Here is a 27,450-nt window from a genome sequence, read left to right as displayed (position 1 = left end):
CATCTGTCGCCATTTTGCTTGTTTTTGTTTAATTCCTCTTTATGCATTGAGGTTAATCGAAACATAACTTTAGACTTTTACATGGAATTGAAACATAGAATCTTGCCTCCTTTGATTGAATCGATCCTGTGACTCCTCTTTGATCACAAAACAATAGTGACGGCCATCTTGCTTATTTTACCTACTCTTTATGCATTTAAGCTAATCGGTACTGGGGCCCCACACGGCAAAACAACAGATTCTAATTTATCTTTATACATTAGCGGTAAAGTCTTTGCGTTGTAATCAAAAGGCATTTTGTTTTGATTTTTAATATCTGTTCCTGCCTAAATACTAATGGGGACTCACCACACTTCTTTTTTTTTTTTTTTTAAAAAAAAACAACATCATTATCAGCCAATTTGACATTGTGATTCGAACCCGGGGACCTTTTCATTACAGCATAAACATCTTATTTTCCAATTAGTTCATTTTCTCTTTGTGCACAAAAAAGCTAATCGGAACTTTTAAACAAATACAATTGAATATCCAATTTTCACCAACATTGGGAATCGAACCCTCAACCACTTGGTTAAAACATCTCGCGGAATAAAAAACACGCGCCCGCGCCGCCCCGCTCCGCCCCGCCCCGCGCCGCCCCGCCCCGCGCCGCGCCGCGCCCCCGGTCGCCGCCGCCGCCGCCGCCGCTAAACACAAAACGCGGCCGCCATATTGATTTTATTCAAATACTATTTATGCACAGATGGACTAATCGGGACCTATAATGGCGGGACAAAACAAATGGCCTCATTTAACTACCTAGAAAATCGAACCCGCGACCTCTTCATTACCAGGCGACAACATTAACCACTAATTCAAGGCCGCCATATTGATTTTATTCAAACACTATTTATGCACAGATGGACTAATCGGGGACCTATAATGGCGGGGCTAAACAAATGGCCTAATTTAACTACCTAGAGAATCGAACCTGCGACCTCTTCATTGCCAGGTGACAACATTAACCACTAACCCAACTCGATTTTCGAACTCAACCATTTTGTTGGCTTTATGTACACACAGGCTAATCGAGACCATTCAATATTGACATCGTCGACTTGTAATCAAAGGGTCCCAGGTTCGATACTCGGTGGAGGCACATAGTGGTCCGAATCACCACTTTTCAACTGTAGGTCCAATCCTGATTAGTTTTACCGTGCATAAAATTGACTTAAAAAAACTAACTCAATCTATCAATCAATCAATATTGACTCTACCAGGAATCGAACCCTCGACGCCTCTTGTTTTACAGAGCAATAACCTTAGCCGCTAAACTTTCGGGGGTACAGCAAAATTCGGCGCCATCTTTAAATCATTTCTTCATGTGTTTGCATCATACGCAATGGTTGCGCGCGCATTTCCTCCACAGACACACACACACACACACACATACACACACACAAACATACGCACGTGTTAGGTTAGCATACATCAAGAAACAACGTGACAAATCCATTGACCCCCCTCCCCCACCGCTTCCGATGCCTTCAACGTGATCAGACACGTTCTGCTGACTCAACAATAAAATCGCTCGTACCCCGCTACACCGGATGTAACATAACACCAGTCGCATCGAATTTTTGCTGACGCGTAGGAACGAAGTGCTGTCATTCTACTGCTTCATTCTCAGTACAGCTTTACGTTTGTTAGAGTACCTGGAATTCACATCGCATTCGCAATATTTAAAAAAAGTGCGTAATTTAAACGTTTTCTACCACGCCAGTCATGACAACACACTGCTATTTTGTACTACTGCTGAATGTAAACAAAGATTTATCCTACTTAGAGCGGCCATATTGGAAGCGACACTAGCGCTCAGGTGGTAATTTTAATCGCGAATTCTGCATTGCAAAAGATTCTTCAAGGTGCTAGTTTGCTTTTTGCATGAATTAAGTTCAATTTTTGACATAAAGAGTAATTATTAAACCATTGGCGTTAGCCCCAAAAAACATTGACGTTATTCGCACAAGCCATTGACATCAGTTGGTTTTTAGCTGTGAGTTTTGAGGTGATTAAAACAAAACGTCTTTTCGGTCGCTCTCTGATTTTCTGTTTGAAATGAAAAGAAGGTGTGAGAACAAGGTTATAAATTACTTAATTATTATTTCCAAATTATTTGCAATTATTACCTTAACGTTTGACTTATCCTCTATTTTGTAGCTTTTTAATTATTAATATGCAAGTAAATTCCATATCAAAATGTTCTTGTATTTTTAAAAACCAAATTGGAATTTGGCAATAGATGCATTATGGGAGAAATTGGAAGGTTACAATAATATTTATTCAATTTATGAAATACTGTGCAGTGAATATGTCTCGAAACATCCACGTTAGTGACACGGAGATGTCTATTATAAGAAAACACCGAAGGGAAGGGACCGCCCTGGTACTATTTATTTTACCACTACACCGCTGACTAAAAACCTCTGAAATAGGCACTATAAACTAAGAGAAGACATCAAAATAGGCAATTAATGTGAACTTATTTCAATTTTCTAGTTACAATGCACCAGACTGTATTAACTAGGGGTGTGCGGGATCCCGAGCAGTCGGGAAATACAAGGGTCATTCAAGGTTGACCGGGACTTTTATTTCTAGACAGGAAATATACATACATAGAAGCACCAAACTATGTCAGTTTTTCAAAGTATTCCCCCTGAACATCCAGACACTGTTGCCGTCGTTGTGGAAGTTCCTTGATGCCTTTGGCGTTCTTGAGTTCCTCACCTGTCTGGAAGTGCGTCTCGCCCAAATGCTCTTTAAGTGCCCCAAACAAGTGGAAATCACTGAGGCATAAATCTGGACTGTAAGGACTGTGTGGTAAAACCTCCCAGTGCACGCTGGCCAGTGTTGTTTGAGTCAAATGGACCGTGTGGGGCCTGGCATTGTCATGGAGAAGAATGACGTGTTTCGACAACATTCCAGGTCTTTTCTTCCGAACAGCCCCACGTACAGCACCGTGAAGCAGTGTTAAGTAATACTTGGCATTAATTGTGGCACCCTTCTCCACAAAATCCACATGGATAACACCTTTCATGTTCCTGAAGTCTGTTCCCAAAATCTTACCGGCAGACGGCAGCCCTTTGCTTCTCTTGGGTGGAGGGGAACTTTTATGACACCATTCGTACACTCTTGCCCGTGACAGTGTTTGTTCACCATACTGTGCTTGCAGTCTACGCCAAATTTGAGCAGGTTTCACCTTCTCCTTCACGAGAAATTTTATTATACACCGCTGTTCCACAGCAACAGATACACTACTTGCCGCCATCTTTGTTTACACTACTGCGCATGTGCCAAATGTGTCGCAAAGGATCATGGCTACTCACAAGGAATCATGGTCTGTCCTGCCCTAGTAATGCAGCGCTACATTGATTCATTAATATTTTACGCACGAAAGTCCTGGTCAACCTTGAACGACCCTTGTAAAATACCGAATGTTCACTTTAAAAATTCATTAATTTTCGACATTTCCTGCATTGTAACTGTCTGGAACTTATCGGAAATTGTTAGTTTTTATTCCAGAAATGCAAAAATATCAACTTAAAGTGAAAATGGCGTGTAGAATTTGAGATTTCCAGAGCTTCGGGAAATTGTTAATTTTTCCCGTCCCAAATGTCAGGATTTAAAAAAATTCCCATCCCGACCAAAAAGATTCTGTCCTGCACACCCCTAGTATTAACACTTCAGTTTATCCATAAAAGTACGATAACAAACTATTAATATTAATTAACACTCTTTTGATTGAAATTCACATTTGTGGGGAAAAGTAATTCTCACAAAAACATCTTGTGCTAACTATCGTGCGAATTTGAACAAATGATGAAAAAACAATTTGCACCATTGTAACAAAAATAATATTTTGAAATAATGTTCCAATCAATTGAGAACTTCAAATCTGGTAAATACCAGATTTCAGTCAGTACAACATCAACAAAGCATTACATTCTTCAATCTAGGAAAAGCCAAAGGCACGTAAAAAAGGCTGAAGTATGAAAAATTGCAGAATAGTGATTTTTGGGCATGATTAATCAAAATAGGCATTTATAGGCACTATAAAAATGCATTTTAGGACTAGAAACACAATGAAACGAATTTTAAACATTGAAGACTATGTTATACTACAAAGGAATATAAATGGCAAATAGGCAAAATTCGGCACCCTAGTCATTACTATTATTCTAAGTTCTATCTCCTCGTTTCACCCTCTGAGACTGCTGGTACGCATGTAGTCTGTTAAGTTCCTTTTTGGTTGATTGATTTGGTTCATTTTACTTCGCTTTTCTGTCACTTTTAGCTAATAGCGAAGATGGATATGAGCGATGGTATGATGATTTTGATGAAGGGGCACTCAGAAAACTCATGCCTAGGCTGGGATTAGAATCAGTGACCTCTGGCATTGTGACGTGGTGTGCCAACCACTTTGCCACGGGGATCAGCCAGTTCCTTTTCGAGTTATACATACTCGATACAGAAACGCATAGTGAGAATCTTGATTAAGTAATACTTACTTTCATGAAATAACGAAGCATAGGTGTAATTCAACAGTTATCTTGCAACAAAATATCCAGCTTTTAAAGGATGGAGGAAGATACAAATATGAGGTAAACTGTAAGTTGGCTGTCACTTTCCCCTGCTGTTGAAAGAGTGATAGAAATGTTCATGGCATTAAAATCATATTTCTCTACCCCCCTCCATGTAGGACTGCCTTGACGGGGCGAGGGGGCTTAGTAGGGAGGCCATTTTCATCACATCATTTCACCCATTCTTCACATCCATACTTCACGTTTTTCACCATTCCATCACATCATTCATCTCCATAACTTTGACCTCCCTATTAAGTAAGGTAGGGAGGTCATTTTCATCTCATCATTTCACTCGTTCTTCACATCCATATCTTATGTTTTCACCATTCCATCACGTCATTCATCTCCATATCTTTGACCTCCCTATAACTAAGGGTCCTGCTAGAGGAGACAACCTCGATAAAAAAAAACCCTATCCCAAAGTGTGAGTTGCACGTGCCGATGGGACAGTGTTGGCTGCAGGGGTAGGTGCAGTCGCGAACGTGGCCTCGGGGATTTCGGTTTGGTCCTCGAGTAGCCTCCATTTTTGGGGGTAGGCCTTCCTCGGCATAGAGGGCATGTCGAGGCGACAATTTATGGACCCTCCACAATAAATAATTTTTGTATATGGGTACAAAAAACAACTCAAAGGGGGGAAACCCCCAAAACGAGCGTGGCCTTCGAGCCCGCTTCAATTATCGGAAAAGACAAGTAACGTGCCACGTTATATTGTGATTAGTATTGTGCAGAAGACCGAGAGTACCGATGCATCTGCAACAACCAAAAAAACATGGAGCTGCTACTTTGAAGGACTTGTCACCGTTCCTTATCAAGAAACAGCTAGACTACGCCGCTGGTTCAGACGTACCAGAAATAAAAAAGCTGCGAAATGGGAGTCTACTTATCCAGACCAGCACAGATCGCCAGACCAACAACCTTTTAAAGTTAAGATCTTTGGGCAACTTCCCTGTTAATGTTGAACCACATCGTCAACTTAACAGTAGTAAAGGTGTCATTCGCCACTGGGATCTGCTAAATGCTGAGGAGGAAGAGATTCTTCAAGCACTCTCAGACCAACATGTCACCGCAGTGCAGCGAATCAAGACACGAAAGTCCGGAGAACTTGTTGCAACTGCTTCCATTATTTTGACCTTCCAAACGACCACTCTCCCAGATATTGTGCGGGCTGGATATTTGAGACTAAAAGTCCGGCCATACATCCCTAACCCGATGCGATATTTCAAATGCCAGCACTTTGGGCACACTCAGCCTTCCTGCAAGGCCACTACCGCCCTTTGTGGTAAGTGTAGTCTGCCTGATCATGGGACCGAACCTTGTTCTTCAGGTCCCAAATGCATTAACTGCCAAGGCGAGCACCCAGTCTGGCATCGTGACTGTCCCTCTTTCCAACAAGAGAAGAAAATCAGAGAGTTGGTCGTCACAGAGAAAATCTCTGCTGGTGAAGCAAAACAACGTCTCCGTGACAGCATACGCACCAGTTTATCTGTGCCATTCGCTACAGTTGCTGCAGCTGCTCTTAGTCGTCGCAGTGTAGGTGTACAAACCAGCGACGTGTCCACGCAAACAACAACGCTTCCTGTAGTAGCTCGTCCTGCGTCGAGGAAATCAGCAACCACTCCTCGCTCCACAGAGAGAAAGATCAAGCAGGTACACAGTAAAGAATACTTCCTGAAGACCAGTAGCTCTCCAGTCAGGGTGGCAGCCACCACCCTGAAACTTAAGGCGCAGCTGAAAGCTGCCCGGTGGGCGCTCAAAGCACCCGCCCCCACTCCTCCTTCTTCATCCCCTTCGCCCTCTGTGTCCTTACCCGAGGACATGATACAGGACGAAGCCGCGGATGAAGAATTTATCAAGGTGACAGGGCCTAGAAATAGAGTACGCCTTAAAAGATAACAATAATACCTCCAGCTATGGCTTATTGTCTCCAATGGAACCTTAACGGTTTCCGTACACATCTCGAGGAACTGCAAATTCTAATATCTGAATTTGACCCTGCCATTATATGTCTCCAAGAGACACATTTTCGTCCAAATGAATCGATGATTCTAAACGGATACACGCTTTACCGCACCGACAAGCTTCCTGAGGGTCGTCGTGCACACGGTGGTGTTGCAATCGGTGTTCGAGATACCATCCACTCAACACCAATCTTTCTCACCACCCCCCTCCAAGCTGTCGCCGTGCGGGTCCATCTACCACAGCCAATATCTGTGTGCTGTGTCTACATCACAAGGGAGGAGCGATTCTCTCTTGAGGACCTCCTTTCTATATTCGAACAACTTCCGTCTCCTGTAGTTCTTTTGGGCGATTTTAATTCCTACCATTGTTTGTGGGGCTCCGTTCGTACAGAGCCCCGGGGTCAAATTGTAGATCAATTCCGTGAGGCATCAGCTATAACGTTGCTGAATGATGGGACTCCCACATATCTCAGTCATTCCTCAGGCACATACTCTGCGTTGGACTTGTCCTTCTGCAGTCCCAGCCTTGCTCCTACCACATCTTGGAGCCTTCACCCTGATCTCTGTGGGAGTGATCACTTCCCACTCTTTCTTACTTTTGAACATCTTCAACACTCACGCGAACAACACCCTCACTGGCATCTCAGTCGGGCCGACTGGGGTGCCTTCGAGTGTGCAGTGGACCTTGAAGTCGATCTTGCGTCGACTTTACCACCAATCGACGCCTTAGATATCTTTGTGTCAAGAGTGCATGATGCTGCACGCACCACCATCCCACATCCCAGTGGAACTGCGAGGCGACGCCCAGTCCCCTGGTGGACTGCGGACATCAGTGCAGCCATTAAGGACCGCAATCATGCCCTAGATCGATTTAATAGGAACCACACTGCCGCCAACCTCGAGCAGTTCCGCATTAAGCGTGCCCGTGCCCGTCGGCTCATCCGAGCCAGTAAGAAGGCGTGCTGGGTCCAATACGTGTCTTCTCTGATGAAGCAGGCTTCGTCGAAAGCCGTTTGGACCAAAGTACGTCGCATCCAGGGGGCTGCATCTACTCCTCTGAGCGCTCTTGAGCACGATGGAACGTTGTACACCGATTCCGAAGACATAGCTAATATCTTGGCCACGCAGTTTTCTGATGCGTCTAGCTCTGAAAATTATGAACCACGTTTCCGCCGTGAGAAGGACCGTCAGGAACGACGCCCTCTAGTTTTTCGAAGTCATAACACCGAGCCATACAACTCTCCATTCACTGAACGGGAGTTCGATCAGGCACTTCGAGATTCTAAGAATACAGCTCCTGGAGTGGACAAGATCCAAGATGAGATGCTTCGTCATCTGCCCATTGGAGCAAAATATTTCCTTTTGACGGTATTCAACAGGCTTTGGTTGGAGGACTCTTTCCCCTCATCCTGGAAAGAAGCAATTATCGTTCCCATCCTGAAACCAGGTAAACAACGCACCGCAGCCTCGAGTTATAGGCCTATTGCCTTAACTAGCTGTGTGTGCAAGTTGATGGAACACATGATCAACAAGCGTCTCACCTGGTTTTTGGAGGAAAACTCATTGATAAGTAATCTTCAATGTGGTTTTCGCTCCAACCGTTCCACACTGGACCATCTGGTTCAGCTGGAAACACATATTCAGGATGCATTCCTCAACAAGGAACATTTAGTTGCAGTTTTCTTTGACCTCCAAAAGGCATATGACACAACGTGGCGCTTTGGCATCATAAAGCAGCTCCATTCTTGGGGCGTCCATGGCCATATGGCGTACTTTATTCAAAACTTTTTATCTGATCGTTTTTTCCGCGTACGTGTTGGGAATTCCTTTTCGGATCTTCACGAACAAGAGAACGGTGTCCCACAGGGCAGCGTTTTAAGTGTGACTCTGTTTGCCATAGCAGTGAACAGTGTTATGGCAAACATTCTTTCCCCTGTACATGGCCTCCTCTATGTAGACGACCTCATGATCTTTTGTCGCTCACGGAATCTCGCGTCAGCTTCTCGTCAACTCCAACTGACGATAAACCGTTTGGTTGAGTGGTCCTCCCAAACAGGTTTCACCTTCTCATCCGAGAAATCCGTGTGTGTTCACTTTTGTCGTCAGCGTACATGTCATTTCGATCCTGACCTGTACATGGGGAAGTCTCCCCTGTGCTTCGTGAATGAGGTCCGCTTCCTGGGCCTCATTTTCGATAAGAAATTAACATGGCTACCTCACCTTCGCCAGTTAAAGTTCTCTTGTCTTCGAGTTCTCAACCTTTTACGTGTTTTATCCCATACTTCCTGGGGTGCTGATAGGACGGTACTGCTTCGATTGTATCGTGCACTCATCAGGTCGAAGCTTGATTATGGATGTGTTGTGTATTCTTCTGCCCCCCATCTAGACTTCGCATCCTAGACACCGTCCACCATGCTGGTATACGTGTGTGCTCTGGTGCTTTTCGGACCAGCCCTATCGCCAGTTTGTACGTAGAGGCATCTGAGCCATCGCTGTCTCTGCGAAGACAGCGGCTGGTAGTGAACTACTTCCTCCATCTTCGCTCGATGCCTTCACATCCTTCATTTCACACCATCTCAGACGAGAATAGGCTGGCAAGGTATCGGCTCCGCCCTAGTGCCACAAGACCATTTGGTGTTCGTGCAGACGAGGTCCTGTCAGCACTTGGTGTTGACAGTGATCTTCCTGGCGTCTCTCCACTCATTCCGCCTCTCCCTAGCTGGGAGTTTCCTGCACCTTCCATCGATTTATCTCTGACTGCCCTTCCAAAGTCAGAGACACCAATGGTTGTATACCAGCAAAGGTTTTTAGAACTTCGTGAGAAGCACCCCAATTTTAATGTGTTTTACATGGATGGGTCCAAGACAGTCGAATCAGTTGGTTGCACCTTCGTCCTAGACTCTCAAAGCTCCACTTACTCACTACATCCTGCCTGTTCCATCTATATGGCAGAGTTGTACGCCATTCTAAAGGCACTGGATTTTGCAGATGTCAATGGTCTGAAGAAGGTCCTTGTGTGCTGTGATTCGACCAGCGTTTTGCAGTCTCTGGTTTCGCCGTATTCCCGGCATCCAGTAGCGCAACGCATATTCAGACGGCTTGTGTCCTTATCTGCCAGCACGGATGTACACTTCTGTTGGATCCCTAGCCACGTGGGCATCCAGGGGAACGAAGCAGCTGATGCTGCCGCCAAGTCTGCTGATGCAGATGGCGACGTTCTCGTCCACCTTTTGCCTGCTAGCGACGTGCAGAATGTGTTCCGTTCTCGCCTTCTTGACACTTGGCAGACCGAGTGGGATGTGGAAACGGGGAACAAGCTTCACGCTGTTAAGCCTACCATAGGTGTTTAGCGTTCCTCGTCTCGTCCCTCTCGGCGAGAAGACGTTATTCTTACCCGCCTGCGTATAGGACACAGCCGTCTCACGCATGGTCACCTACTGCAAGGACTGGACCCTCCGTTGTGTCATACTTGTAATGTTATTTTAAGCATCCGAAACATTCTCATTGAATGTGTCGATCTTGCTTACCTCCGGCAGACTTTTAACCTTTCCGGCTGTTTGTCATCTCTCTTGGGTGATGGCAGCAGTATTTTATCACATTTTTTTAGTTTTTTGCGAAGAGCTGGACTCTTCCACCGTCTGTAAGGAGGTTTTTAGTTTATTCTGACTTTTTAATGTGTTGTGTTTGTCTCGTGCAGGTCTTTTTACAACCTTGCACTTTTAGTTTTTCCCAAGGGGCTCTCTACACCCCCTTTTTTAAGTTCTCTGTCAGAATTTTAGATAAGGGATATTTTCCCGTATACATAGAAGTGTGCGAAATGGCCTTAAGTGCCGACGCACCCAGAAATTTTAACTCAATAACAACATATTTCTCTACCCAATGTAAACAACTTAAAAATTGTAATTCTGTGTTTGGAAATAAGTTAAAGCTAATCTTACTTCTACATTTGTATTCACTTGTGGGGATATTTCATTGCAATATCCAAGAATTAGAAAAGGAGTAAAAATATGTGCTTCAAATTGTAGATATTATTTGTCATTTGTTAAATGACAGATTCGGAGATTGCTTTCTTTGCTTAAAGATAAGAGGAAGTTATTGAAAGAGATCAGCTGAAAAGTCTCTGTAAGCAAAGTGTTATTAAGATTTTTATATACCGATTAAATTATGAGTAATGTCAAATGTGTTGCCATTTTTTGCGGCATCCTCTTTTTTATGACTTTGTCCTCCCTTTTTGCCTGCTCTGTCCTCTTTGTTGAATGTGTGTGTCTGGTCACCCTATGAGTAATGATATGATGAAATTGATGAAGGACACTCTCAAACATCCATGCCCAGGCTGGGGTTCGAACCCTGGATCCTTGGCATCGTAACGCGATGTGCTAATCACTCCGCCAAGGCGGCTGGCAAGATGGGATTGAGAAACAAAGAAAATTCCGGTGCAGATGACATGACGGATTCTGATTAAATTTTTTATAAGCAGAAATAGGTTAACAATGGATTTCTTAAACCATACCGTGTTGTTGTCCAGTTTTCGACCTTACCAAATTTGCAGGTATTGTATACAATGATCTCCATATCACTGACAAGTTGCTCTGCTAAATGCACAATGAGAATCATTTTCTACCGAAAATGTAGAAGAATGAATGGAATTTAAAACTTAACGTGTGACAAATCGAGAAACAATACTGCTCAGTTAGTTTTTTTTTAAAACAATGTAAAACACATTACACTTGCGAGTGAAGTCTGTTTAAATTTTGAGGACCATAGAATATGTTCGGCGGTACATGCTTCCTTATGGTAAAATTGAAAACTCATTATAAACAATACTTAAAGTAAACATACAGTATAATGCTTAAATGTGTGTGTTACATTGTTTCGAAAATTTTGTCTTACCAAATAATTTGAGTAAGAGATTCGGCATAAAGCGAGGATATGTTCTACCATTTTTGGGAAAAGTTTGTCATAGGCCTTGGGGGGGGGGGGGGGGGGATGGGTACCCCTGCTGTTTGAAGCATACTAAAGATTTTGTCGTTTTCTGAATCTTTTGTTTCTTGACTTAAGCAATAAAGACTTGTAAAATTGTCGTTTGATGAAAGGTTCCCAGTTTATATGTCATCATTTCTTTCTCTGCTTTTACTGGGAATTTACCATATGTCACTGTTCATCATATTAAGAACAATTTTTACAGAACACAGAGGCAATAAACCCCACCAAGCGACTCCTTTACTTCAAAGTTGAGTATCCCCACACCAAAAGGTGGCAAGATTCCAAGGCTTTTTAGTTTCAGCATTCACATTCATTGATAAGTCTGGAGTCTGGCCTGTCCAATTTTGACTCAGGGGTAAAGCTCTATGTTCTCGCACCTACACTGAGCTATAAATCTAGGTTCATCCTTTCATCAAATACAGCACACTTTTCATTTTTATGAATTTTTATAAAATTTATTTGTATCTTATTAATAAACAGCATTTAATTTTATCCTGTTACTATTTTTGTTTTGGTACTGCACCAGTATTGAGCAAATATATTAGCAGTAATCAGAAAGCTACACTTGAAGAGTAGGTTCTTTACAACTGCAGCTAATCTTCCAAAAATGTAGCTTTGTTGCAGCTACATCTTCATGTACCAAAAAGACACTTTGTTCTATGTGATACTGGCTGCTTTAGTACTTTTCCATAAGAAATAAACCAACCATATGTATATTCAAAATAATCGCTTAGCACTTGTACTTACTAGATAATAGATTCAGTTATTATTAACATGATACTCTCAATGGCAACAGACACCAAATAGACAATTTAATGTACATTGACAATATCTTCAAAGATGATATAATTTTGGCTTATTTAAACAATAAAAATTGCGTTGAATGCAGTTGCTTTTTTTTCCTCAACCTGTGGTGCAACAGCCTGTAAGGGTCAGGGCCTACATAATGACTGCCTGCTTCACTCCCACATGCCTGAGCAGAGGTGGGCGATCATCCAACCACTTATGGAATGATATGTTGTCAGCACAACAAACCCCAAATCGTTGTTGCATGTCTCGATGACTGGGTTATGCTACTCACTCATAACTCATTAATTTTCTCACGATGTTGGGTGACCTTGGTCTCACTCACTGGAGGAAATCTCATGAGAATAGTTGTTACACTTACCCAGGAAACGAACCAGCACTTTTTCCATGCCCTGAGCCCAAAGCCTGATTGATGTCTTAGACCACAGACCCACAGTGCAGGACAAATGCATTTGCTAGTAGGTAATAACAAAAGAGTAAGATTACGGAGGTGGCCATTTTTAAGATTGCCCAGAAAAACATGTGATACTTATGGATTGATAATCTTTTCACTAAACTGAGGACTTTTTTTAAAAAACAAATAAATAAATATATATGCCACACTAATATTTAAAATATCAGAATACTTTATCCAGAATTTTGAACTGAGGGAGGTGTGGACATAAGGAGCACGTACAGGCATGTTGAAAACTCAGAAAACCTGAAATGTGAAGTTTCATTTTCCAATTGTTGAATTTTTTAAAAGAATTTTGCACTTCTACAATGACTTTTTCTAATTTTACCTGTAAACATGTAGAGAATATTTATAGAAGCAATTTGTAATATCTATGGCATTCATCTTTCCAACGAATTACAATCTTGAAAGCATTGTAAAGAAAGAGAAGGGTGAGTGGTAACACGTATTTGTTCCTAATAAATTTTATTCGAGTTGACATAGTGTGTAGTTGAAAATGTGAGGCAAATACATCTAAATAATTTTCTGAATTATTTGAGGCATCCCCCAATTCATGGAAGGAGAAAGTTCATTCCATGCTCTTGTAGCTGAATATGTGAATGATGATTCGAAAAACACTAGTGTGTGCTTTGGAAGCTCAAGTTTTGATTTTCCCCTTGTCTTGTAATCATGTGCATCCCTTGTGATTCCTAATTTCTGGAATAGGTTTTTAGGTGTTTAAGTTCTAAAAGATTACGAATAAAACAACACAGATGTAATTTTCGTCATCTGGCCATGTTCAAAATTTTGTTTGCATTTAGGGTTGGGAGGATATGATCATATTTTCTTATATGATACACGAAATGGAAACATGAATTTTGGTTTTGTTTCGAAAGGATAGATTTGGTCCGTAAATTACGTTGCAGTAGTCTAGTATAGGAAACATCAATGATTGTATTAACTAACGAACTTTAACTCTCTAGCCATCTTAAACCTAAAGGTTTATGACTGCAGCAACATAGGCCTTCCACCTGTCCCTATCCTGAGCAAGATCTGTATATTCTTTTCCATCCCTAGCGATTTCCTTTAGTTCCATCTCAACGTTGTCCCTCCATCTTCGTCTTGGCCTTCCTACAGGTCTTTTACCATTATGTTTCCCAACAACACTCCTGTAAACTCCTCTTTCCTCTCCCATTCGTGCAACATGGCCTGCCCACCTAAGTCTTCTGAGATTTAATTATTCTAATAATATCTGGACATGAATGCAAATTATATAACCTTCTCCAATCACCTGTCTCCTCATCCCTTTTAGGTCCAAATATTTTCTTAAGGATCTTATTTTCAAATACTCTCAATTTATGTTCCTCTTTCAATGTAAGGGACCAAGTTTGACATCCATATAATACTGCAGCCAAAATTACTGTTTTGTATATTTTAACTTTTAGTTCCTTAGATATTAAACGAGATGAGAAAAGTTTATGAAGGGAAAAGTAACATGCATTTCCTGAATTAAGCCTGCTTTTTATTTTCTCTTTAATAACTTTTTCATTTGTTATTATTATTCCTATGTACTTGAATTTGGAAACTGGTTCAAATGAGTTGTTATCAATAATTAGATTTTGATTATTACCTAACACTTGGTTTTGGCCTGTAAGCATATATTTAGTTTTCTCTTTGCTAACTTCCAAACCTATCTGTTTACCTGTTTTGAAAAATATTTTAGCATTATTCTTAATTGTATTTATGTCATCCCCTAATAAGTCTACATCATCTGCATATGCTAACAACTGAGTCACACCATTTAATTTTAGTCCTTTGTTAGTTTCTTTTACCTTCCTAACAGCATATTCTAAGGCAAATTTAAGGAACAATGGAAATAATGCATATCCTTTTTTTATCCCATCATGATTTGTAAATTTGTCAGACACATTACTTTCTGTTTCACTGGTGCATACTTTTATCATGAAGCTTCTTTGGTATTCCAAACTCGACTAATATATTATATAATTTATATATTTTGACCGAATCATATGCTTTTTTGAAATCAATGAATAGCTGATGGACATTTTGATTATATTCACACTTTTTCTCAAGTGTCTGTCTGATGTGAAAAATTTGATCTGTAGTTGATCTTTTACTTTTAAATCAACATTGATAATCACCTATAATTTCATTATCATATGGGGTTAGTCTTGTTGAATGTTAGATAATATTTTATTTGTTGTTGAGAGTAGAGAAATTTCACGGTAATTATTGCATTGAATTTTATATTTCTTTTTTAAATACAGGAACAATTATGGATTCTTTCAACTGTTGCGGCATTCATTTTGGATTTATTGTGTATTATTCACAATATTAAATATTAAAAAAAAATATTTCTGTTATGAACACAATATAAATATAATATAAAAACTGTTTTACCTCTGTATTTGTGAGTCTACTCCTTAAGTTAGCTACTTTTCGGGGAAGCAACTGCCCCCTTCCTCGGGCATTCTTTAAGCATGCAATACTGCGTCGTTCTTTCATACAAGGAAAGGTTGAATGGGTAGGATTGGGGAATAAGTATCAGATAAAACTATTTATATATATAGGGAAAAATAATTTGTAGTTGATTGTCATTTGCGTAAAAATGAACTGTATTGTGATTGATTATGGTAGGTATGTAGGCTGTAAAAATGGTATAGAAGAGAGGGGCTAGAATGGATCCCTGTGGGACACCAGTTTCCAATGGCAGGGTGAGAGAGGGAGAGGCCAAGGCAGCGTTTATGAATACTCTCTGTTGTCTGTTGTTCAGATACGATCTAAACCATTGGAGAGCAGGAGATGAAAAATTGTAGTATTTGAATTTGCTTAAGAGCAGGTCATGATGAACACTGTCAAAAGCTTTAGTGAGGTCCAGTAATACTAAAGCTACTGTCATTCTCTTGTCTATTGATTGTAATAAATCGTCGGTGATATTAAGGGACACCGTTGCCATGCTGTTTGAAGGATGGAAACCGGATTGACATTTCGGAAGCAGATGTAGGTTATTAACGTGCTTGCGAGTTTGCTTGTAAACAGTTTTTTCAGTGATTTTGGAAAATATAGGTAGGAGACTTATTGGCCAAAGGTCATTCAGGGACGTTATTACTTTTTTCTTTGGTATCGGAACAACACGTGCTGTTTCCCAGCTGGCCAGGTATTTTCCAGTCTGGAATGAGAAATTTACAATGTGCGTCAGGGGAGGTAAGATGTGCGATAATAGTTTAATCAATTTTATGAATATTCCATCATTACCAGAGCCATTGGATTATATTTCGTTTATCGCTTTTATTGTGTAGGTTTTGTTTATATCTTGCAGGTGGAAAGTTTGAGCGCTTTCGATAAAAGTGTTACGATCAAAGAAGTCTCGAGTTTTGTTAACAGCATCTTCTGAAACATCCGTTTTGCTGCATACGCTAGAAAAATATCAGTTAATTGAATCCACGTTTCTCAAGACTGATGGTATCTCGTTGTTGATATTTTTACTCTTTACACCCCATGTTTTTAATTTTTTCCACAACTCTTTGCTGTTACTGTTGCAGCGGAGGTGGTGACTAAAATAGGCTTTCTTTTTCTGCCGTTGGACCGAGGTTAAAAAGTTTCTCAGTTCTTTGTAATACCCCCAGTTTACAGTTTTTTTGTTTTTATTAATTTAATTTCAAGGGGCTCATGCTTGTCGAAGAGATTTATTAAGTTTTGAGTAATGAAGTGCACTGTATCGTCGATAATGTCAAAGCTATCTATTTGCATCCATTCACTTGTTGCACATCCCTATCACATATCTCTTTGTCGAGGGTAGAGAAGTTTTGATATTTGATAAACTGTTCAATTAATTTTGTTTTTTTGATAGCAAGTGTCGCATTTACTAGACAGACATTCCGACAGGAGTGGTTACGTTAAGTAAGCATACAAGATCCGGGTCATACGTTACTAGTACATTGAAGAGTGATTGAGTGGTTGCTGTTATTCTGGTTGGTTGGTTAATGATCAGGACCATGCGGAAAGAGTCGATTATTGATTGTAAATATACTGTTTCTGGTTTATGGGGAGAAAGGAAATCTGTGTTTAAGTCACCTAGAATAAGTAATTTGTGAACGAGTGGGAAAATTTCCGAGATCGTCGTTTCTAGGTGTGATAATTTTGTATACAATATGTTAAGGACTTTGTACACAACATTGTACTATGTGAGAGCTGGACATTCAATAAGGAATCTGAGATAGACTTGGATGCTTTGGAAAGAAAAATTCTGAGAAGAATATGGGGACCAGTGAGAGACAGGGATGGATGGAGATTAAGGTATAACTATGAATTGTACCATCTATACAAAGATTTATGTATATCCCACTTTATAAAATTTAAAAGACTAGAGTGGGCAGGACATGTCCAAAGAATGGATGCATACCAAAGTTAGATGCATATAGTACAATAGGAGGTAGAAGATCTGTAGGGAAGCTCAAGGGATGATGTATGGAGGCTGTGGAAGAAGATGTGAAGGGAATGTTAGAAATGAGAAATTGTAGGAGAAAAGCTTTGGACAGAGAAGTGTGGAGGCTAGGGCCTGATATTGGGCTGCAGTGCCATAGAAGAAGAAGAAGGAGGTGGGGACCGAAATAAATGAGCACGTACAGGCATGTTAAAAACTCAGAAAACCCCTAAAAAGGTGAAGCTTCCTTTTTCAATTGTCGAATTTTTTAAAAGAATTTTGCCCTCTTACAATGACTTTTTGTAATTTTAATATGTAGAGAATATTTATAGGAGCAATTCGTAATTTCTATGGCATTCATCTTTACAAGTACTTACAATCTTGAATGGATTGTAAAGAAAGAGAAGGGTGAAGGGTAAAATGTATTTGTGCCTAATAAATTTTATTGGAGCAGACATATTGTGTAGCTGAATATGTAAGGCAAATGCAACACCTAAATCATTTTCTGAATTATTTGAGGCATCCCCCAATTCCTACTATTGTGAATGAATTACTTACAAATGTTCAACACCCAGACAGGTTCCCTGCCTGCAAGAGACTTATGAGAGTCAGACCGGAGTTTGACCTTGACCACTGAGGTCAAAATCAGTCAAAGCCAGACCTGCTCGGTAGCTCAGTGGTAGATCAATGGCGTGGAATGCCAGAGATGTGGGTTCAAGTCCTGGTCAAGCCTGCATTTTTCGATGAAAGTTCTACATAATAATATACTTGTATTTACTTTTTCAAGAGTACATCACCAACAACAGTCTATTTTACTCCAGTTTTGTTTAATTGATTTTGCACATGTAAGTCATTCTCATTATTTACTCAGAAAGTGAAACTACATTTGTATCATATTTTTTTGAGCTACCTGATCAAGAACTATGTGGAGGAACAGATACAAGATGTCCCAAGGTCAGTTCTACATTTGCCAGTGTCTGCATTCAAGTTAAGTGAACAAGAGCAGCCAAGAGAAATTACAGAACGTATCAGTAGAGATGAAAATTTTAGTCTCAACCTTCACCAAAAACCCTTCCAAGCAAGACATATGTTGATGGTACCAGAGCTAATAACAGGAGAAAGCAATGTATAGATCCCATCTCCAACAACACTTTCTCTGCCAAAGGAGATTTGATAACCCATGAACGACAGATGCTTTTTAATTGTTCAGTTTCCAAGAAGAATTTTGTCCATGCAGCTGAGCGTAAAACATTTATGAGTGTTCACACAAAAGAGAAACCTTTTAGTTGTTCAATTTGCAAAAAGGATTTTGCCTGTAAAGTTCATTTTAATGAGCATGTGAAAGTTCACACTAATGAGAAGGCTTTCAATTGTTCAATTTGCAATAGATATTTTGCCCATAAAGGAGATATTAATAAGCATGTGAGGTGTCACACTGTAGAGAAGCCTTTGAATTGTTCAATTTGCAACAAAGATTTTGCACGTAAATTTCATCTTAATGAGCATCTGAGGGTTCACACTGGAGAGAAGCCTTTCAGTTGTTCAATTTGCAATAAATATTTTGCCCGTAAAGGAGAACTTCGTGTACATATGAGTGGTCACTCAAAAGAGAAGCTATTCAATTGTTCATTTTGCAACACAGATTTTGCCCGTAAGGTTTATCTTAATGATCATGTGAGTTGTCACACCGGAGAGAAGCCTTTTAATTGTTCAATTTGCAATAAATATTTTGGCCATAAAGTTCATCTTAATGAGCATGTGAGGATTCACACTGGAGAGAAGCCTTTTAATTGTTCAATTTGCAATAAATATTTTGCCCGTAAAGGAGATCTTAGTCAGCATGTAAGGGTTCACACTAAAGAGAAGCCTTTCAATTGTTCAATTTGCAACAAAGGTTTTGCCCGTAAAGTTCATCTTAATGTGCATATGAGGGTTCACACTGGAGAGAAACCTTTCAATTGTTCAACTTGTAACAAAGATTTTGCCCGTAAGGATCAACTTAATATGCATGTGAAAGTTCACACTGAAGAGAAGGCTTTCGAATTGTTCATTTTGCAATAACTCTTTTGCCCGTAAAAAAGATCTTAGTGGAGGATGAATGTCACTCAAAGGAGAGGCTTTTTAATTGTTCAATTTACAACAAAGGTTTTGCTCCTAAAGGCCAAGTTAATGTGAGCATTCACAGAAGGGAGAAGCTTTTCCATTGTTGAATTTTCTTAGATGTTTTGTCTAGAGGTGTACCCTTAATGCACACATGAAGATTGACATTCAAGAGTAATATATTAAATGTATAATTTGCAAGACGGGTTTTGGGAATGAAAGACGTCTTAATTTGCTTATGTGCATTGATGCTAAAGAGAAGCATTTTAATTTTTCAATTTGTAACAGTTGTTTTGGCTGGAAAGATAACTTTAATAGACATATGAGGATGTTTCATCTTAAAGTGAAATTGATTTTGAGTCCGACCCTGTGGCCGAGTGGTTAGCACATCGCGCTGCGACGCCAAGGGTCCCGGGTTCGAATCCCGGTCGGGCTTGGTTGTTTGTGAATGTCCATTCATCAATTTCATCATTTCATCACTCATCCCCATCTTCGCAAATTAGCCAAGAGGCACAAAACGCGAAGTAAAATAAACTAAATCAAATCAAATCAAAAATCAAATTAAAGTGAAACTGATTTTGTGACAAGATTTTCCTGTAAAGATAAGTTCAGAGTACATATGGGGACACACACATGAAACAGAAATCTATTAATTGATTAATTTGAATAAAATATTTTGTCTGCAAGCATAAACTTATTATTATTCATGTGAGGAGATTACACTCCAAACAGAAGTCATTAAGGAAGTATTGCAAATAGTGATCTGTATTGAATATTTAGAAATCATACCATCAGTGTTTCTAAATAGATTTCTAAATAGAAATCTCTTGACTCTGTGCACACCTCACATGCTTTAGGATCTTGACATCTGCATTATCAGAATCAATTGTCTGCACATCAGGAGGAATGTCTCTATATCCAGAAGAGAACTCAACCACGCTTTCAAAAATTTCACCAGTAGTTGAAAGACAATACAGATACTTGAGCCTCCCCGATGACACAGTGGTTGCGTCATTGCCTTGTAATCAAGGGGTCTCAGGTTCGAAACCTGGTGGAGGCACACAGTGGTTCGGATCCCACTTTAAACTGTAAGTCCAGTCCCGATTAGAATTTCTGTTCATAATGTGGACTTAAAACAACAATTCAATCAATCAATCAATGCCGATACTTTATTTTTAACAGAGCAAACCATTTCTTATGCCTGTTTCTTATCGAAGAAACCATACAGAGAAGGAAGCTGTTATAGCAGGCACTTTCTCCTGTAGGTTGTGACCATTGTGGGTAGGGATTTTTTATTGTCCTGAGCTGTGCACATTGTCACCTATGTAAACATGATCATGTTTCAGCAGATTACATAATACATAGAGGCACATATTTTTGGTAAATAAAAAAGCAAAATTTTGATACAAAAACAGAGTCGATTTCGGGTTCAAAAGCGGTAAATAAAATTAAATGTCGGTGTTATAGTGGTGAATAATTACATCAAAAGTGCTATATAAAATGACATTTTGGTTTTAAAATTGTGAATATAATCCTAAATTTGATTTTAAAACTGCACTTATTACACAAAATGAACTTATCCCTTCTAATAGCACATTTATGTAGTTACCAGAGTATTAAGTTTATTCCTGTGTAAGGGGGTCAATTTTTGCTTCTCAAATATTTACAGCAGAATTAATCAATTTCCCATGAATTGCATAACTCACAGGATACTTCAGACTTCAGAAAGTGTCGCATCGGTATATAAATGGTACATTTCGTGTTTAAGAGTCAATTTCGCATTTTTCAGTTCATTTCGCATTATTTTGTGACAAAACAGGGTAGAAAAATGCACCTCAGACCTTTCAGAAACATGAAAAATGAACATTACAGCATGTTATTTCATATTTCGTGTTTTTGTCAAAAACGAAATTTGCATGCCTCTAATAATACAATAACAATTGGCCAGCCACCTCTCAGTGTGTCTAAAGCTGAAGAGATGTGCATCTTTCCTTGCACTCTGTTCACCACAATGTAATCTAGTGTCAATGTGCTCTTTGATCAATGTCATCTTGGTTCACTGCATAACAAGGAACAAACATTTTTGAATAGAATGCATACAACAATGGCAGTCTTTATCCTTAACATTGAATAAATTGATAATGATTAAAAACATTGTTAAATGGATTTCACCATTCTCTTTGCCAGAAAATGTCACATGATTTTGATGTGTCACTTGCCTATATTCCCATTTGAAGACGTTAAGTTGAATTCAAGATGTTGTATATGGATGATACAAGTAGTCTTCCAGTTACTTCATGTTTCCTTGCATGTACAGTGATATCTGAAGAAATTATATGGCTGGTTCCACACTTTTGAATCACTTGAAATTGTGATCAAGTTTGGGATTGTTTTAGAGTTACTCTGAGTGAATGAGAATGAATATATTGTTTTATGCATGTTGAAGAATTCTGTAAATTATAACTTGTAATACGAGTATATTTCAAAAATTTCCATTCTTGAGAAATCACCATATAATTTCACTGGTTCACTTGAACTGGCAGAATCTTAAAAATATGTTTTGCTTTCTATTTTGCACTGTGTATGTAATATCCTGTCTTTTTATAATAAAACACTATATATGATTGTATTATTTGTTGTATTGTGAATACTTGAGAGGATTGGTGTTGAAACACATTTCTAAATATTCATCACAATGAGTACCCTTTCAAATCCCAACTTTAAGGTTCCACATATTATTTACATATTAGGTTTCACATGAAGGAGAAGCCTTTTAATTGTTTAATTTTGAGGATAGATTTTACCCATGAAGATTCTTAATATAGACTTTACAGCGCAGAAAGGTATATTTTGTTTCTTCATATATTTTAATATATTTAAATAATACCCTTCCAAATATTTATTTACTTAATGATCCTGATACTCTTCTTTCTACGGTTTACGAGATCCTGCTCAATACGTAGATTAAGCCAAAACTTTGGCTATTTATCGTTATCAGACAATTCAAGATTACAATTAATAAACAATATTTTTACTGCGTATACTCACAATAATAAACTACGACTTCATTCCAATGTATCAAGTATTATTCTTCTTTCACTTGCACTCACACTAACACTAAACACTGGTAAGTACTTGTTCTTATCTTCATTAGATTATTTCTTATTGCTTTATACACTGCGTTAAAGCTGGATCCGTTCCTCACTAACTGTATAGTAAACTTTATACGGATTCCTTCTTGTGATTACGACCACACAAAAGTATATTTTATGAACGTAATCGTGTCTCTAAAGTACCTTAGAAACTAGACACAATACTAAATTGTCTAGGTCTTGTTCAATTTCAAGTCCACGTTATAAAATACCTCTAAAAAAGTATTAATTCTCGCCGTACACCGCAATTACTTATTTGGCACAAGCTCACCATGCGGACTAACTAAGAAAACCATTGGCGCTCTCCCGAGGGGACAATTTCTTTGTACAAGGAGGGTGGCATAAAACATTGGTTACAATTGCCCACCTCCTCAAAAAGTCATTAGATGGACAAAATTTGGAGAGTTAATGATGTTATGAGTCATATTAACCCAAACTTGACAATCGCTCCTCATACATACACATGAACACAATAACAGTTGAACATAGTATTACAACTTTAGATATAAGTATACCTTTAAACCATAACTATTACAGAAAGATTTCTATTATTTCTTTTACAATTTTGCAAATTGTTTTCGTTATTTTCTAATTGCGGAAATAATTTTCATTGATTAATTTTTATCAAAATTTTCAAGGTATTCTGTAAACTTATCTCAAGCACAACAAATGCTGAAGTTTAGTACAAAACAATAATATTGATTTCTGAACCAAAATGCTTATATTTCTGCATATACTAAATAAGGAAAATTAAACCTTTCTTAATAGTGCATTTTCCTAACTACAATAGAAATGCACTCTAATAACATAATTACTTATCAGTAGATAAGTGAGGTACAAAAATATTCATTTTTACACACAATCAAATACAAATATTTTTGTGTTATTATTATCATTGCTTTAATTTGCTTAAATACAAACCTCTTTTACTTGTACTAACTTTCAGAAATACCAATTTACCTTTTTGAATTTCTCTCCTCTGTTTCTCTTTTATAAATCTGTTTGAGAATTTCTAAAATTTCCTTTTTCTTTCCTTCTAAATATCCAGAACAGTACACATCAAAATGTCGAGAATATTCAAAATTATTCATTCTTGTGTTAGCATAATTATTGTCAATTTGAGTGACTTTTAATATAGTAGTTTCATCGTTGTCTTCCCCAGTTGTTTAGTGGCAGACAGCTTCCTTGTTTTTTGGATCATTCTCATGATGAACTTCTACTATGGTACATTCACTATTTCCATATCGTCCAATTGGAGAGTAATTTCGCTCATATGTTCAGTGCTGTGCCTCCCTAATAGTGGACTGTTGTTGAGGATCATTGGTCTGGGTACCACTTCTTGACCGCCACTGAAATCTGGAATATCTTCCATAGTTACGTTCTCTTCCATGTTGAAATTGGTTTCTATTTGAGCTCTGGTCCCCTATCCCCGTTGCCAAATCCATTTCTGTTTCCACTCTGTTCAATTGTAAAATCATCTCTACGAGGAGAATTTGGAACTACATTAACATTTCTAACATTGTAGCTCTGTTCTTCCCTCCCTCTGTTGCTTCTTTCATCATTCTTCTTACTCCGATAGGAAGACTGATTCTTCTTCTCCAACCAGAGCAATTCATGTCTGCGTAACAAGTCAGCAGCAGCAGATAAAAATTAGCATCTAAATGTTAAGAGTATTTCTCTCAATCTGAACGAGAGTTGGTTAGAAATCAAGCTTATACATTTGTCTTTGGATAAAGATGGTTGTAGCAGTCTGAGCTGTCTGGCATTGTCCCAAAAAATTCCTCTAACCTTTTTCCTTTACACGACACAAATTTTTTCACAAGAATTTGCGTCTGTGTGGTAGATTTAACATCTTCGAATTCAAAGGTCTTGAGAAATTTTCTCTTGAAAGTGCCATAGTTGTTCAATTTGTGTTTATTTTCCATAAACCACAGTTTAGCTGTCTTTGCAAGAACAGAAAGGATTACATTCAAATACTGTTGCTCACTCAAGGCCATTAAAGTTAAGCTATCCTCTAGGTCCTGGAGAAATTCTGATGGAAGTCGCTCATCCATTTCTCCAGAGAATTTTTTCAATTTAGTAATTTCACTATACTTAATGCCAACCTCTTGTCTACTACTTGTGTGCTGAAGATATTTCAAGTCTTTTTCTTATTCACAATTGTTCTTCTCCCTACCTGCAGAACTTTCAGCTTCTTTTTCTTACGACCCCTCAGTGAAAACTCGCATTCGGAACTGCTTGATGTCCTTGTCTCCGCCTATAAATTTTTTCTTCCTTTCCTCCTTTTCTTTCAATTTCTTATTTTGTCGTCGTCCATAGCCCATCACAATATCCTGTCACCTGTCATCTTGTGTTTTCCCTTTCGTTGCTCAAATAATTATTAGTGAACTGCATTTGAAGGTTAGTTCGTTCCTAACATTATGTATTGCCTCTTCTAATTCCTTTTTCATTCTAGCCTGATTATCTGCCATCTTTCTTTCTAACGCACTTATTTGTTTACAAAGATCTTGGATCTTTTCAGCATTCTCTTGATTTCCACAACAACTCGATTTTGTTTGAGTTGGTTTGTCCTCGACAACGACCACATTACGCCATGGACTGGCATACCGTCCTAAAGCATTGGCTTTCTGCTGATCATTCTCTTGTGCCCTAACTTCTAATTTCTCTACTTTTTCTCCTTATCGGTCACTTATTTCTTGAAAAGTGCGTTTAGTCTGCTCTATACTCTGATATAGGAAATCAAATCTTTTATCCTGTTCTAACTTGTTTTGCTCGATAATTTTAAGTAGTTCCTGTTTATCTCTACTCTGCTCTAGCTTATCTTCTTCCCTAAATTTAAGCTGATCCTTTCACATGCTAAACAAAATAGATTTCAAATCACAGCTCTCATCAAAAACTACATCTTCCTTTTCTTTAAATTTGTCCACTACTTTCAAGACACCTTGTGAAATTTCAGTGTCGTTTCCCTTTCTAAACGTTTGATTCTCCAGCTGATCTCTACAACGCTTACAAGGCTTATACTAAATTCTTTTTAAACTCCTCCTCACTCATATCTTCGCATTTTCTGTGTGACCATTTCTTACACAATGTACATTCAACAGCGGAATCAATGTCCAGCCTCTTCCCGCAGCAATCTAACACTGTATCCCAGATAATTTCTGCGGCCTGATCCTTCTCAGAAGGTGACACTGTTATACGATTCATGTTTCTGCTGACCTACTTCTCCCCTTTCCGATAACAAAAAACAAGGAGGTGTCAGTTTTTTCCTTTAAGCCTAACAGCTGACGCAACTCAACTTCGTTCGATGACAGAATGTCTGGGCACAGGTCTGCGTTTCCTTTATACACATGACATAACCAAAAGTTGTTCCCGTGTTTCGTGCACCATACAACGCAAAAATATATATTTTGTTTCTGTATAAATTTTACATGTTTAAATAATACCCTTACAAATATTTATTTACATAAAGGACCCTGATACTCGGCTTTCTACGGTTTACGAGATCCTACTCAATATATACATTAAGCCAAAGCTTTAGCTATTTATCGTTATCAGACAATTCAAGATTACAATTAATAAACAATATTTTTACTGCGTATACTCACAATAATAAACTACAACTAACTGTGTAGTAAACTTTATACGGATTCCTTCTTGTGATTACGTTCACACAAAAGTATATTTTATGAACGTAATCTTGTCTGTAAAGTACCTTAGAAACTAGACACAATACTAAATTGTCTAGGTGTTGTTCAATTTCAAGTCCACATTATAAAACATCTCTAAAACAGTATTAATTCACGCCGTAAACCGCAATTATTTATTCGGAGCTAGCTCACCATGCGGACTCATTAAGAAAACCGTTGGCGCTCTCCCGTCGGTTTTCTTCCTTCTTTTTATTTTTTATCTTTCAACATACCACCAAGCAGTGCTGATCAAATGATCCATTGTCACCGAGGGGTGCAATTTCTTTGCACAAGGTGGGTGGCTTAAAGCATTGGTTACAACTTCAAATATCATAATTAGGACAAAGTTGAGACTACTTTCAATAACCTTATAGTCCCCCTGCCCCCTTGATCGTGATGATACAATACTGTAACAATTATACACATTCAGAACATTTATACATACTGAAATATATGTTTTCTGCAGCAACTATACTAAATCCGAGTGGCTAATTATGCGTGAATTCTATGCAAACAATTGCAACTTTTGAAAATCCAAATGAATTCATACATTTACAAATGCCCTGAGGTAAGTTTTTCACAGTTTAACTTTTATTTTTATCCAGGAAGGAAAGAAAAGAAAACTACATTGAAAATATAACAGAATTCTCTCTCAATACATTTACTTTGTTAGTGCCCTTTGTAGAACAATCTATTATTGCAAGATATCATGAAGTTGATTGTTTAAATTTGAGTTTGAAATTCTTATAATGAACAATTTTTTGTAGAATAGTATAATCTGTAACATTTATTACTTCTCTTTGTAGATGTATTTGAAGACTGAGTATGTGGAAAATGAATCAAATGGAATTGAAAAGTCTTTTTATTTGCTACAGAGCGAGATTCAACCTTTGGCTGCTCTACCACCTAACTCTGGTGATTAAAAGTTACAATACATATATTTATAATACTGGAATGAAATATATAACATAACATGAATGAATTTGACATAAATGAAAAGTAATAAAATTTTAAGAGAATGCAATGACAGATACATTAACACACACATGCACACCCATACACACGTGTACATACGCAATTTCCAAATTGAGACTAAAATAGCATGCAGACAGATTGAAATATTCGTTGTGTCAGATATGTTTTTGCAAAATACATGTTTTTACTTTACTTGATTCTTGTTGCTTATCCTTATGAGCTAATGCTCAATTGCAATAAATATAATACGACTTGTTTGATGTTTGAAGTTTTTGTGTGTTGTAGCAAAA

General features: G+C 38.5%; 1 protein-coding gene across 1 annotated transcript in view; it reads left to right on the top strand.

The window, feature by feature from the left end:
* LOC145996279 (uncharacterized) overlaps positions 1 to 27,008 on the top strand; it is a 174,456-nt gene extending 147,448 nt beyond the window's left edge. Inside the window, exon 5 of the mRNA XM_083132706.1 lies at positions 26,992 to 27,008. Within this exon, the coding sequence (XP_082988832.1) occupies positions 26,992 to 27,008 (17 nt within the window). The remainder of the gene's footprint in view (positions 1 to 26,991) is intronic.
* Positions 27,009 to 27,450: the final 442 nt, after the last annotated feature.

This window comes from Lepisma saccharinum, chromosome 12 (assembly GCF_977018435.1).
Source record: "Lepisma saccharinum chromosome 12, izLepSacc3.1, whole genome shotgun sequence".
Lineage (NCBI taxonomy): Eukaryota > Metazoa > Arthropoda > Insecta > Zygentoma > Lepismatidae > Lepisma > Lepisma saccharinum.
Note: the sequence above shows the minus strand (reverse complement) of the source record. Positions and strands in the feature narration are given on the sequence as shown.